Source organism: Mobula hypostoma, chromosome 20 (genome assembly GCF_963921235.1).
Source record: "Mobula hypostoma chromosome 20, sMobHyp1.1, whole genome shotgun sequence".
NCBI classification, from domain to species: Eukaryota; Metazoa; Chordata; class Chondrichthyes; order Myliobatiformes; family Myliobatidae; genus Mobula; species Mobula hypostoma.
In genome coordinates this window covers 2,023,606-2,038,801 of record NC_086116.1, presented here as the reverse complement: position 1 = coordinate 2,038,801, position 15,196 = coordinate 2,023,606, and the positions used below count along the sequence as shown (strand labels likewise).

The window sequence follows — 15,196 nt, the reverse complement described above, 5'->3', positions numbered from 1 at the left end:
TGTGGGGACAACTGCCTGGCCCAGGGACAGATTAAAAATGTCCATGAAGACCCCAGCCAACTGTCCTGCACAGACTCAGCACACGGCCAGGTATTCCATCCAACCAGCTGCCTTCAGTACATTCACCCTGCTCAGGGTGGCGTAAACATCGGAGGTGGAAAGTGAGAGAGGCAGTTCACCAGGTGGGAGATCCGCTTTGAGGGTGACCTCCTTGTTCTCTCGGTCAAAGCGAGCATAGAAGTAATTGAGCTCATCAGGGAGGGAAGCAGAGCTGGAAGGGGGCACAGTACTAGGAGGTTTGAAGTCTGTGATGACCTATATGCCATGCCACATGCGCTGGGGATCCGAGGAGTTGAAATACTCCTCGATTCTCTGTTTATATATGTGTTTAGCGTGAGAGATTCCCCTCCTCAGGTTGGCCCTGGCTGAGCTGTAAGCCTCCCAGTCTCTAGACCTGAAGGCTGAATCTCTGGCTTTGAGCAGTAAGCGAACTTCTCTGTTCATCCATGGTTTCAGATTGGGGAAAACTTATTTGTCTTTGTGATGGCATTCTATCTACACACTTGATGTGCTCAGGGACAGAGTTGGTATATAAATCAATGTTAACCTGAGAGTCTGTGGTGGCATGGGCATCAAACGCGCTCCAGTCTGTGTGCTGGAATTGGTGCTGAAGAGCAGAGTCAGCCCTCTCCAACCAGATCTTAATAGTCTTCATTGTGGCCATTGTGGTCTTTATTGGGAGTGGCCAGAGTTTAACAACAGATCAGGTAGCATTCATGTTTAATGAATCAGTTGACATTTCAACTCTGGTTGAGGGACCCTTCATCAGAACTGGAAAGGCAATATGAAGTGTTATGTTCAATTTCAGGGGAAGATGGAGATAAAAGAAGAATGATCCGGGATTGGATACAGACAAAAACTGTCAAGTGACAATTATTTTTAAAAAACTGCATTAGAGAAAGATGAGGGAGAAAAAACAAAAGATCATCACACTCTATTAATGTTCTTTGTCCTCTCCTGGGTCAGTCTTAGAAATTTTCCCAGGTGTAGCCCATCTTAGTATATCCTTCCTCTCCCAGGGATGAGCTCTTTGCAGTCCACAAGTGTTGTCACGCTTCTAGCGCTAACGTAGCATGCCCACAACTCACTAACCCTAATCCTAACTGAACATCTTTGTAATGTGGGAGGAAACCAGAGCACCCTGAGAAACCCATGCAATCACAAGGTGACCATACAAATACTTAAGTTGCAGAGAGAAACAAACCCCGATCTTGGCGCTGTAAAGCAACATGCTAACTGCTACACTACTGTATCTGATCAACAACTGGATATTGACCATCCTGCCACCTTGGCATGTGTGAGAACATAACAAAAGGCAAATTGGAAGTTACTTCTAAGCCCAAGTATTTTACAGAATTTTTCAGTCTTGTGACTTCAACACAGATTACTCCAGTAGAAGGGAGCACTGATCTATACCTATTCATATGAAGGATATGTTGTGTATTAAGATCCATTCTCCATAACATGGGGAATATTATCAACATTATTATTAACACAACATGACTCTACCTGAACCCAATTTGGAACATACACAAAAACCAATTTATAAAACGTGTAAATGAAAATTTCCTTGTAAATTGGAGATTTGTGATCCAGTTATGTTTTTAACATGATTAAAGCTGGCTATGTTTGAAACTTTTTCTAATCTGTATTAGAGTGTGTAGTATCAAGGAACAAAAATTTACAGAAGTTCATACAAATTGAGAACCTTTATCCAAAATGCTTGGGGCTGGAAGTGTTTCGAATTTTGAGTTATGGAATATACAATGAGATAGCTTGGGATTGTTATAATTTCCAAATCAATTTGTGCTACCAATGAGCAGTCTTTGTCCTGCACTTATTCGTCACATATACCTGTGTGTACTTAACAGTGAATATTATTACATACCATTAATAGAATGAAAATATTATATGTACAGGGTAACAAAAGCAGCACAGCAGCATCAGGGGAATACCTGAATGGGCTAGTTAACAACAAAAACAGCAGGCTTTCAGTCTCCTCCTATGATGCCATACACTGTATTTCTATTTTACTTGCTTAGGTTTTGTGTGAGTAAACAGTATTGTAGACTTGTTCTGATGTAAGATTTTCATCAGCAGCAATCTTGACAAACATGAATGAATTTATCTGCCTCTTAGTGATCAGCAAATGCTTATTTAAAAAAAAATTTGAAACATTAAAAAGAAAATAATGCCGTACCTTAAACTTTTGCAACCAGTCTGTGGTATGGCTGAAAGAAGGCCATAGTTGGGAGCTTAACGTCAAAGGATAAACTTTGAATTGAAAGGGCAAACAGGAAGCATAGGCAGTGGTGTGGGTCTGTTGTTAAGAGATGGAAATACATCTTTAGAAAGAGGTGGCATAGTGTTAAGAAACTGCAAGAGTAACAAAAAACCATATGGGAATCATATACAGGCCTCCAAATAGCAACCAAGGTGTGAGGTTGAGATTGCAAAGGGAGCTTATTACATATGTAATAAGCATGATGTCGCAATTGTAATGTGGCACTTGAATATGCACTACTACTACGTCGACTCAGGCCTAGGGGGCCGCGTCGGACACGATGACAGACTCTCCACTTCTCCCTCTCCCTCATCAGTGTGTTCAGTTCATCTACATTAGCAGCACCGCTGTCTTCTAGGAGTGTGTAGACCATAGTCTTGGGAATATGCAAGTGGGGTGGGAAAATCAGGTTGGTGTCAGTTTGCAAGAGAGGGAATTTGTTGAATACCAATGAGATAGCTTTTCCCTGAGTAGTCTCAAGCACAAACTGCTCTGGAAAGCTATTTTAGATTGGGTGTTGTGTAATAATCCAGATCTTATTAGGGAGCTTAATGTAAAAGAACCTTTGGGTGGCAGTGATCATAATATGATTGAATTTGTTCTGCAATTTGAGAGAGAGAAGCACAAGTCAGATGTATCAGTATCACAGTGGAGTAAAGATAATTTCAGAGGCATGAGAGAGGAGCTTGCCCAGGTGGACTGGAGGAGGATACTGGCAGGGATATCAGCAGAATAGAGATGGCTGAAGTTTCTGGGAATAGTTCACAAGGCACAGGATAGATATGTCCCACAGAGGAAGAAGTTCTCAAATGGCAGGTATGGGCAACCATGGATGACAAAGGAAGTTAAGGACTGCATAAAAGCCAAGGAAAATTATTAATGTAGTTAAAGTGAGTGGGAAATTGGATGATTGGGAAGCTTTTAAAATCCAATAAAAAGCAATGAAAAAAGCTATAAAAAAAACAAAAGATTAAATATGAGGGCAGACTAGCCAATAATACAAAGCAGATACCAGAAGTTTTTTCAGTTATATAAAGAGCAAAAGGGAGGTGATATTTGACCTCTGTCCCCCATTACTACCTCACCAGCATTATTTTCCAGAGAAGTGGCAGATGAACTTGATGGGTACTTTGCATCATTCTTCACTGTGGAAGACACTAACAGTATGCCAGAACTTTTGAGTGTCAGGGAACAGAATTGAGTGCCATTGCTATTACAAAGGAAATAGTACTATGCAAAGTACAAAGGTCTTAAGATGGATAAGTCACTTGGACCAGGTGGACTACATCCCAGATTGCTGAAGAGTTAATAGATGCATTGGTCATTAACTTTCACGAATCACTTGATTCTGGCATGGTCCTCCTGGAGGACTAGAAGATTGCAAATGTCACTCCACTCTTTAAGAAGGGAGGAAGGCAAAAGAGAGGAAATTATAGACCAGTTAGCCTAACCTCAGTGGTTGGGGAAAGGGTTGGTGTCTATTATTAAGGATGAGGTTTCAGGTTACTTGGAGACTAATGATAAAATAAGTCCAAGTCAGCATGGTTTCTGTAAAGGGAAATCTTGCATGACAAGGCTGTTAGAAATCTTCAAGGAAGTAACAAGCAGGGTGGACAAAGTTGAGGCAGTGGATGTTATGTACTTAGATTTTCAGAAGCCATTTGATAAGGTGCCACATACAAGGTTGTTTAACAAGGTAAAATCTTATGGCATTACAGGAATGATACTGGCTTGGATAGCGGAATGGCTGACTGGTAGGAGGTAGCGAGTGGGAGGAAAAGGCGGCCTTTTCTGATTGGCTGCCAGTTTCTAGTGTGTTTCTCGGGGGTCAGTATTGGGACTGCTATTTTTCCATAATAGAAACATAGAAAACCTACAACACAGTACAGGCCCTTTGGCCCACAAAGCTGTGCCGAACATGTCCTTACCTTAGAAATTACCAAAGGTTACCCATAGCCCTCTATTTTTCTAATCTCCATGTACCTATCCAGGAGTCTCTTAAAAGACCTGATCATATGTGTCTCCACCACCGTTGCCAGCAGCCCATTCCATGCACTCACCACTCTCTGTACCTACTTCCAAGCACCTCTCGTGCTAGTCATCTCAGCCCTGGGAAAACGCCTCTGACTATCCACATCATCAATGCCTCTCATCATCTTGTACATCTCTATCAGGTCACCTCTCATCCTTCGTCCTTCCAAGGAGAAAATGCTGAGTTCACTCAACCTGCTCTCATAAGGCATGCTCCCCAATCCAGGCAACATCCTTGTAAATCTCCTCTGCACCCTTTCTATGGTTTCCACATCCTTCCTGTAGTGAGGCGACCAGAATTGAGCACAGTACTCCAAGTGGGGTCTGACCAGGGTCCTATATAGCTGCAACATTACCTATCGGCTCTTAAACTCAATCCCACAGCCAATGCACCGTATGCCTTCCTAACCACAGAGTCAACCTGCACAGCAGCTCTGGGTGTCCTATGGACTTGGACCCCAAGATCCCTCTGATCCTCCACAATGCCAAGAGTTTTGCCATTAATACTATATTCTGCCATCATATTTGTCCTACAAGATGAACCACCTCACACTTATCTGGGTTGAACTCCATCTGCCACTTCTCAGCCCAGTTTTGCATCCGATCAATGTCCCGCTGTAACCTCTGACAGCCCTCCACACTATCCACAACACTCTCAACTTAAGTGTCATCAACAAATTTACTAACCCATCTCTACTACTACATCGACTCAGGCGCAGGGGCTGGCGTCGGGCACGATGACAGGCTCTCCACTTCTCTCTCTCCCTCATCAGTGTGTTCAGTTCATTTACATTAGCCAGGCCGCTGTCTTCTAGGAGCGTGTTGACCACAGTCTTGGAGGGTGCCCAGGGTTCATCCTCCCATGCTTGGGCTCCCATATGATGACTAGGCTGGCAGGTAGCTTGGGGTGGAGTAGATAGTGCCTCGCTAGTTGCAGTCTTCTCACCTCGATTTTAGTGGTAAGCATCGGTAGGTTGTTATCGAGCTCGATGTTGGTCATGTGCTGTTGCCAACTCATGTCAAGAGCCATCCGGAGCATTCGTGTATAGCAACCATCTAGAGACTTTCGCATCGTCTTAGTGAGTGTCTATGTCTCGCATCCGTATGTGAGAATGGACTCTATGACTGCTATGAAAATCCTCTTTTTAAGCCCTCTGGTCAGGTTTGACTTCCAGATTTCTTTCATGTTATTCATAGCCCTCCACGCCAGCGCCTTCCGTATCTTTGTCCTTCTCCGAACTCATCATTCTTGACCCGAGGTACTTGTAGTCAAAGACTTTCTTAATGGTATCTTTCTCTACGGTCTTGAGAGTACCTTTGTCGCAGTTAAACGCCATGTACTCTGTCTTTTTAGCGTTTAGGTGAAATCCAACTTTATTGCACTCAATTTCCACTTTTGTCAGTAGCTGCTGTGCTTCCTCCATCTGGTCAGAGAGCAGAACTATGTCATCTGCAAAATCGAGATCTGTGAGTGTAACTGGTCTGACCCCGTTGGTTCGCCCTGGTTTTATGGTAAAACCAATAGCTTGACGCAGAACATAATCAAGGATGATTATAAAGATGTAGGGTGCCAGAGTGTCTCCTTGCAGCACATCAGCTAGGAGCTCGAAGAGCTCGAACACTGCTGTTTCTCCGTCTGGTGATACAACTTTCGCCATGGTTTTGGTATAGCTGGACTCTATTGCTCTCAGTAGATGGTCTGGCACTCCGTAAGCTTTCAGGATCTTCAGCATTTCACCTCGGTGAATGGAGTCAAAAGCTTTGCGAAAATCGATGTAAGCAAGCACGGCTGGTAGGTTGTTCTTCTTGACTTCCTCGATGATCTTACGGAGAGCAAGTATTTGCATTACTTTTGTGCACTTCTGCTGAAAATCATGCTGTTTGAATCTTGGCTTAGGGTCAATGGCGGTGCGAATCCTGTCTAAGATCATCCGATTGTTTAACTTTGCTAAGATGCAGGTCAAGCTGATACCGCAGTAGTTATCTGTCTTTATGAGGGATCCAGACTTGGGGACTGGGATAATGTTTGAGAGTGACCACTCTTCTGGTTTGTCGCCTTTCATCAGTGCCATATTACATATGTCCAGCAAGATGTCGTCCAGGTCGTAGTTCTTCAGGACATCTGGTGGTATCCCATCTGGTCCAGCGCTCCTGCCCTGTTTGAGTGCATATTTGGCCGCCTTCAGTTCCTCAATGGTGAATGGGCTGTCATCGATGTCAACTTGCGTTAGTATCATGGGTATGTCCTCTTCTTCTTCCGTGATCGTTGGAGGGCTTCCCAGCAGGTTCTTAAAGTGGCTGAACCATGTCAGGACACGGTCCTCTGCTGTTTTACCACTTATTTGACCTGATGGAGACTTCTTCCGTTTACTGATCTCATTGATTAGGTGCCATGCTTCTCCATGCTACATGTCTTCTATCTCTCTAATCCTCTCAGCTCGTTCCTCTTCCTTTAGTCAGTCATAGGTGGCAAAGAGATTCTTCTTTGCTGTCTTGAACTCGTCTCTTAGCTCTTCTGTTTCGCTCCTTCTAAGTTCGGCATGACAAGCATTGACCACACTTCTTGCTGTGACGACGTCAGGATGTTTTGAGATCCGACTCTTCTTGATTCGCTTCACAGGAGGCAAACTCTTCGTTGCATCTGTGTGTGCATCTAACCCATCTCTCCACTTCCTCATCCAGTTTGTTTTTAAAAATCACAAAGAGAAGGGGTCCCGGATGAGATCCCTGAGGCACACCACTTGTCACTGACCTCTATGCGGAATATGACCCGTCTACAACCATTCTTTGCCTTCTGTGGACAAGCCAGTTCTGGATCCACAATGCAAGGTCCCCTTGGATCCCATGCCTCCTTACTTTCTTAATAAGCCTTGCATGAGGTACCTTATCAAATACCTTGCTGAAATCCATATACGTATACTACATCTACGGCTCTACCTTCATCAATGTGTTTAGTCACATTATCAAAAAATTCAATCAGGCTTGTAAGGCACGACCTGCCTCCTCCACCTATCTTTGTATCATCCGCAAACTTTGCCACAAAGCCATCAATTCCATTATGCAAATAATTGACAAATAATGTGAAAAGTAGTGGTCCCAATACTGACCCCTGAGGAACACCTCTATGTAAACTCACGACTGCATTGCCAGATATTGCTCTAACTACATCTACGAGTTTGCAGATGCTACCAATGTAGTGGGCCACATCTCGTAACACAGGTTGGAATACAGGAAGGAGATAAGCAGCTTAGTGACATGGTGTCATGACAAATTTTTCCTCAACGTCAACAAAAGAGCTGGTCAATGACTTCAGAAAAGGAGGTGGTGCACAAGCTCCCATCTACATAAATGGCGTTGAGGTCGATGGCTTCAAGTTCCTATGTGTGTGAACAGCCTGCCTGGTCCAACCACATTGATATCATGGCCATGAAAGATCACCAACACCTCTACTTTCTCAGAAGGCTAAGGAAATTTGGCATGTCCCTGTCAACTCTTACCAATTTTTAATCTAGGAACCATAGAAAACATTCTGTCTGGATGCATAATAGCAACTGCTCGGCACATGACTGCAAGAAGCTGCAGAGAGCAGTGGATGCATCTCGGCTTCCCCTCTGTGGTCTTTGTCTATATTTCTCCATGCCTCAGTAAAGCAGGCAGCATAATTAAAGATCCCACCCACTCTGGATCTCCCCTCTTCGAATGGGTGGAAAATACAAAAGCCTGAAAGCATAGACCACCAGCCTCACAGACAGCATTTATCCACTGTTATAAGACTCTTGAACAGATCCCTTTTATGAGAAGATTGATTTTTTGCCTCACGATCTATCTTGCACTTTACCATTTATCTGCACTGCATTTTTCAGTGTTTTTTACTCCTTATTCTGCATTGTTATTGGCTTACCTTGTTCCACTTCAATGTATTGTGTAATGATTTGATCTCCATGGACATTATGCGACAAACTTTTCACTGCATCTGGTACATGTGACAATAATAGACCAATTCCAATTGACAACTTCATCCCTAATGCCATGTGACCAGTTTCCCATGCTAGACTTTGTCTGTGTCTTGCTGAAGTCGACATAGACAACTTCAAATGTCTTTCCTTCATGGTCATCTTGGTAATCTCCAAAAAACCCTCTATAAGATTAGTTAGACATGACCTAAACCATGCTCTGTCTCTAATCAGGCCCTGTCAATCCAAATATTTATATATCCAGTCACTCAGAACACTTTCTAATAATTTACTCACTATTAACGTCAGACTCACTGGCCTTTAATTTCCAGGTTTACCCTTAAGAGCTATTACAGCATTAGTCCTCTAGCACCTGTCCCATGGCGAAGAATGTTTTAAATATCTCTGCCAAACTTTGACAAAGCCATGCTGACTATTCTGAATCATACTTTCCAAATGTTCATAGATCCTGCCTCTCAGGATCTTCTCCATCAACTTACCAACCACTGAAGTAAGACTCACTGGTCTATAATTTCCTCGGCCATTTCTACTCCCTTTCTTGAATAAGGGAACAACATCTGTGACCCTCCAATCCTCCGGAACCTCTCTATCCCCATTGATGATGCAAAGATCATTGCCAGCGGCTCAGCAATCTCCTCCCTCGCCTCCCACAGTACCCTGGAGTACACCTCATCCAGTCCCAGTGACTTATTCAACTTGATGCTTTCCAAAAGCTCCAGCACATCCTCTTCCTTAATATCTACATGCTGAAGCTTTTCAGTCCGCTGTAAGTCATCCCTGCAATCGCCAAGATCCTTTTCCTTACTGAATACTGAAGGAAAGTATTCATTAAGTACCTCTGCTATCTCCTTTGGTTCTATACACACTTCTCCACTGTCACACTTGATTGGTCCTATTCTCTTACATCTTATCCTCTTGCTTTTCACATATTTGTAGAATGCCTTGGGATTTTCTGTGTTTCTAAATGCAATTATTTCAAGGGGAATAGAATATAAAAGCAAGGCGATAATGTTGAGGCTTTATAAAACACACTTGGAGTATTGTCAATACTTTTGGACCCTATATCAGAAAGGATGTGTTGTCATTGGAGACTGAATGGAGGAGGTTAATGAGAATGATTCTGGGAACAAAGGGGTTAACATAGAGGAGCAATTGGCAGCTTTGGGCCTGTACTCACTGGAATTTAGAAGAATGCAGGGGGATCTCATCGAAACCTAATGAATGTTGAAAGGACTAGATGGGGTGGATGTGGAGAGGATGTTTCCTATGGTGGTGGTACCCAGAACTAGAGGGCACAGCCTCAAAATTGAGGAGTGACCTTTAGAACAGAAGGATTTTTTTTTAAGCCAGAGAATAGTGAATCTGTGAAATGCTCTGCCACAGACAGCTGTGGAGCCAAGACCATGGGTATATTTAAGGCGGATGTTGATAGTTTCCTGATCGGTTAGGGCATCAAAGGATATGGCAAAAAGGCAGGTGTATGGGTTGAGTGGGATCCTGGATTAGCCATGATGGAATGGGGGAGCAGACTTGATGGGCTGAATGGCCTAATTCAGCTCCTGTGTCTTATGGTTTGTGGTTTAATATTCACCATTACCTTCAATTTTCAGTTCTCATGATAGATCTTTGGTTGTTTCATGATCAGCAAACCATTAAACAGCATATATTCACTCCGATGCTGATGAATCCATTCTTTGAGTATAGAATTGAGATTTTCATTTTTTATGCAGCATTTTTCTACGTTTTGTTAACTTCTGTTTATTATACAAGTTTGTATTGCTTCCTGAGCACTTCCTACTCTTCTGGCTATCTTCATAGCATCTGCAAACTTTGCCACAAAGCCATTTGTCGTAAAACTATCTGATGCACAGAGTTCTGTGCATTGCCTGTGAACCTTCCCAACACCTGATGGAATTTTCCATTTGTGATGTGTTGTCAGCGCTCAAGAAAATTTCGGAGGCTTTCAGATTTTGGAATTTCGGATGTGGTACTCAAAACAGTACTTGAGTTAAAATGTACTGTACATTGGGTGAGGAGGGGAACAAAGAAGCACAGATAGTATAACAAATTTAGTCTATGTCTTTGAGGAATAAATAGAGTGGATAGCCAGCGCCTCTTCCCTAGGGCACCACTGCTCAATACAAGAGGACATGGCTTTAAGATAAGGGGTGGGAAGTTCAAAGGGGATATTAGAGGAAGGTTTTTTACTCAAGAGTGGTTGGTGCGTGGAATGCACTACCTGAGTCAGTGGTGGAGGCAGATACACTAGGTGAAATTTAAGAGACTACTAGACAGGTATATGGAGGAATTTAAGGTGGGGAGTTATATGGGAGGCGGGGTTTGAGGGTTGGCACAACATTGTGGGCCGAAGGGCCTGTACTGTGCTGTACTATTCTATGTACTATGTCTATGTACATGTAATTTATTCTAACTAGTATTAGTGCAGTTCCAATTTGCTGTTCAATTTTCTTCTGCTCTTATTCATATTGCAAATCTTGTACCAAACATTACTAGAAATTGCCTTTGTGGGTGTTCAGTAATTGTACTCCTTTAAAGAATAATGCCTGATGGCTGCACATTTTTAAGTTACTGGTTTGCAAGAATAAAAAGCTCAGAATCAATTTTCTTTGCAGTTTTAGGCGTTTCACCAGAGCTGAATACCCTATTTTCCACAAGAACTAATCCAATGGGTTCCTGTGCAAAGGAAGACTTGCACTCAAGTTCCCTGCATGGCCTTTCACCTCTATCCCCTGTGAAAGAACAGAATCAGTGTCGTGAGAAGGCTTCCCTACTGGGCCAAATCCAGAGTGGGAGGCAATACCCGAAAGAGCCAACTGGACAGGTATTTCAAAGCCTATGCCTGCAACATTTATTTGTGGAGAAGGAAATGTGATTAATATCTGAGTTGATGACTTTTCCCAGAACTGGAAAGAGTTGCTAATGAGCGACTGTATATGCAATGGAGAGTAGAAGGTCAAGATCTATGTTGGGTGTAGGGCTGATGTCAGAATCATGTTTAATAATCGCCGGCATATATGGTGAAATGTTAACTTGGATGTGATTAAGTGACTAAAGGAGTGATGGTGCAGAATGAAGGAGTGGGGGAAATGATTAGTAGAAAGCAAAAGGTTGATCAAAGAGGGTGTTAGTGGTAGTAAAATATCTACAGTTGACTTCGTTTAATGTGGGGAGGCTGAGCTACTACACGGTCCTTGGCAGGTCGTGGACAGGGTCCAGTGGCCTGGCATGCAAGACAGTTGGGTACACTTCACTGCTGGAGCCTCTCTTGCTGTTGTGATGTGTCATTATCTTCCATGAGCTCCACTGTTGATCCCTTGGTTAGCATGTAGTGCTCTGCTTGTGTTAATTTTGCTGTGAGCAGATCTTCCATTGATATCTAGTCACTAATATCTAGTATTCTCAAGTGAGATGATTTTTTAATCCTTCTTGGACCATCATTTTCTTACAGTTGAAAGTAATGAAGTATTTACACTTTTTTTTTGTCCTTAATAATACATGAATCCTGAATTTCTGCAGGGAACTGACATGGGGATCACAAAGTTAAAATTAGAGCAAAATGGTCAGACGGAAAACAAGAGGTTTGATCAGGTAGGTGTTGATTAGGTAATGTATGCTTTCCAACATGAATTTGTTGTGATTGTCAAAGAGACTGCTAAGGCAATATTGGAAAATTAGGTTATTAAGCAATTTAGTTTTATTTGTATATAAAAAAAATTTTTGGGAAATTGTGCCTGAATACCTTGAGTATATGTAAAGGAAATATACTTTTGTTGTAACAGGGAAGAGGTGAACTAAAGGTTAGGGTTCAGTGATGGCATTTTGTTGGTTCCAAATTGGGGATTCTGTGCAATGCTGAGGGGATGCTTCATTGCTTGAGGCCCTACTTTGATGAAAAAGTAATACATTATTTTCTAAGGTGCTTTAGATCAGGGGAACCCAACCTGGAGTCCATGGACCCCTCAGTAAATGTTATAACAAAAGGTTGGGAACCCCCTACTTTGCCTCCTCTCCAATAGTTTCTTTACCAATGGCATGAGACTCACCAGTTTATACTTCCCAGGATTATCCCTATTTCCGGAAATTGCCTTTGTCTACAGGTGACACAAAGATCTTTGTCAAGGCCCCAGCCATCTCATCTGTTGCCTCTCAATAATCTGGGGTATATCTTGTCAGGCCCAGGGGACTTGTCCCTAATGTGCCTTAAGGGACACAGCACCACCTCTATTTATCAAGATGGTTTCTGCAGAGTGAAACTCTTTAAGCCATATTTTTAAAAAAAACTCACCTAGTTTAAGCTGTTTTCCTTGAAGCAACACATTAGCCAATTGACTTTTGCAAGTTACTGTTTTTAATTGAAAGTCACTATTAATTTTCAGGAACTTTATCTGATAAATCCACATCTTACCTGGGTTATTTTGAAGCTCATGCTGCACTTCAGATAATGTCCTTAAAAACAGATGTCCAGCTGTAAATTTAGATCGCGGTCAATTCAAGAACTGTCTATTTAGAATGAACATTTCCAGAAGTGATGGCATTATTTATGAAAAATGGGAGAGATAAACTTGAAATTAGCCACCTTGTCAGTCTAACATGCCAATTTTTGGCATCTGTTTGGTCTCAGCACTTACAGAGAGGGAGTTTATTGGAGAGAAGTAGCTTAAATTTGGAAAGAGTTTAAATACATGCCAAGTCCAACTGAATTGTTTGAGGAAGTGCCGGGTAGATCTGTGGATGCATGCAGTATAGTGTGCATGGACAGTGGAGACCAGGGTGGTTTAATATATTTCCAGAGCTGCCTCTGCATAGTGAATCCAGTAAAATATATTGAACAAAACTTGTAATGCAACTGATCACGGTTCTGTTTAGTATTCCTAGTTGGCAGATATAAAATCTTTTCAGCAAATTAAAAAAAAAAAAAAAATCCCTCCAAGTTTTCATTATTTATTTATTAATGGCTTCATTTTGTCCGTAAAGTTAAACTCTTCCATAACTGAGTCTGGAATCTTGGAGTCGCCTCTAACATCCTCCATGGTGAAAACACCTGAACTATGGGAAAGAAAAGGAAGAGAGTTTCAGTTTACCCAGGAATCCATTAAGCACAATTCTCCTATACCTGGTGGGTATTGTACTACTTAAATTTGAGTTGCTGTTATACAATGATTATTGGAAAATTCATTGAACAATTACACGTACATAGGTGATTATATAAAACTACATGCAAGCATAGAAAATTAAATGACAAAGAAATAATTCTACACCCCAAACCAATTCCTTATTTATCTTTTCAAAATGCAACACCTCACACTTATCCAAATTAAATTCCATTTGCCATTCCTTGGCTCGCTCACTCAGCTATCAAGATCCCTCTAAACCATCTAGGACTGGCATCTCCAAGTTCAAAGTAAATTTATAATCTAAGTACATATGTGTCAGCATATACACCATGAGATTATTTTCTTGCTGGCACTCAGTAAACACAAGAAACACAATAGAATCAATGAAAGACTGCACCTAACAGCTTGGAAAAACAATCAATATGCAAAAGACAACAAACTACAAATACAAAAAGAAAGAAAAATAAAGAATCACAATAATAAGCAATAAATATCAAGAACATGATGATGAGTCCTTGAAAGTAAGTCCATAGGTTGTGGGAACATTTCATTGATGGGGTGAGTGAAGTTATCCCTTCTGGTGCAAGAGCCTAGTGGTTGACAGGTAATAACTATGCCTGAACTTGGTGGTGTGGGCCTGAGGCTCCTGTAGCACCTCCCTGATGGCAGCAGAGAGATGAGAGCATGGTCTGGATGATGGATGCTGCTTTCCTGCGACAGCACTTTGTAGATGTGTTCAATGGTGGTGAGGGCTTTGCCCGTGACCAACTGGGCCATATCCATTCTTTCTGTAGGTTCAAGGGCATTGGTTCCATACCAGGTTATGATACAACCAGTCAATACGCTCTCCCCTGCACATCTATAGAAGTTTGTCATGGGTTTAGGTGACATGATGAACATTTACTGAAAACTATGCCGAATATTTTTATGAAAACAGTCACAGACTAGTGTGTCCCAACAAAATCATTCATTTTTCCTCATCCAGAATCCGTGGATGAACATTGAGATCCGCATTCTGCTGAGGGCCAGATCGGTGGTGCTTAGCTGTCCTCCACCTCTAATCCCTCAGTGACAACTGGCTCATGGGACCTTCGGTTTCTTCCTCCTTGGGTCAATGATCAGCTCTTTGGTCTTGCTGACATTGAGTGAGAGGTGGTTGTTGTGGCATCACTCAGTTCAAAGAGAATGTCCTCCAAACAAGAATGAGAGATGTGGCCAACCCAGTTCCATGGTTTGGATGAGTACAGGAAGTATTTTTTCCTCTATCCTATTTAGAGTATTTAGCAGCAAACTGGATAAAGAAACTTGAATAATTTATCTCCTCCTCACCACTAAATACCCTGTTTAGTTCCCTGCATTTGGCTGGGTGTTTATTTATTTCCAAAATCCCCAGTTGTAAACAAAGTAATCTCTTGTCTCTATGCCCATCCAAACAGAAATACTGCAATTGTTGTGCTGTATTGGTTGTTCTATGCAACCCCTTATGCCATGAGCAGAAATTACTACATGGGATTTCTGAGTCCTGGGAAATATTGTAGCCTTGTTGCAAAAAGCAGGTCAGGTGATATTTACATAAATTTCTTGTGACTCATTTCATTTAGTTGTGTTTTTTTTTAAAACACAAGTATTCAAACAATAACTGTCTCGCCTGAGAGTCCATCTGTTTCCTCTATGTTCTGGCAGGAAATTTGTGGTAGCTATTATAGACAGGG

The 15,196-nt window shown here is 42.0% G+C and overlaps 1 protein-coding gene across 2 annotated transcripts in view; it reads left to right on the top strand.

The window, feature by feature from the left end:
• Positions 1–15,196, top strand: part of nedd1 (NEDD1 gamma-tubulin ring complex targeting factor) — a 76,735-nt gene that overhangs the window by 38,262 nt on the left and 23,277 nt on the right. For both annotated transcript variants that reach the window (XM_063072239.1, XM_063072240.1), the window contains exons 11-13: positions 10,983–11,191; positions 11,887–11,958; positions 13,345–13,486. In XM_063072239.1, the coding sequence (XP_062928309.1) occupies positions 10,983–11,191; positions 11,887–11,958; positions 13,345–13,486 (423 nt within the window). The remainder of the gene's footprint in view (positions 1–10,982; positions 11,192–11,886; positions 11,959–13,344; positions 13,487–15,196) is intronic.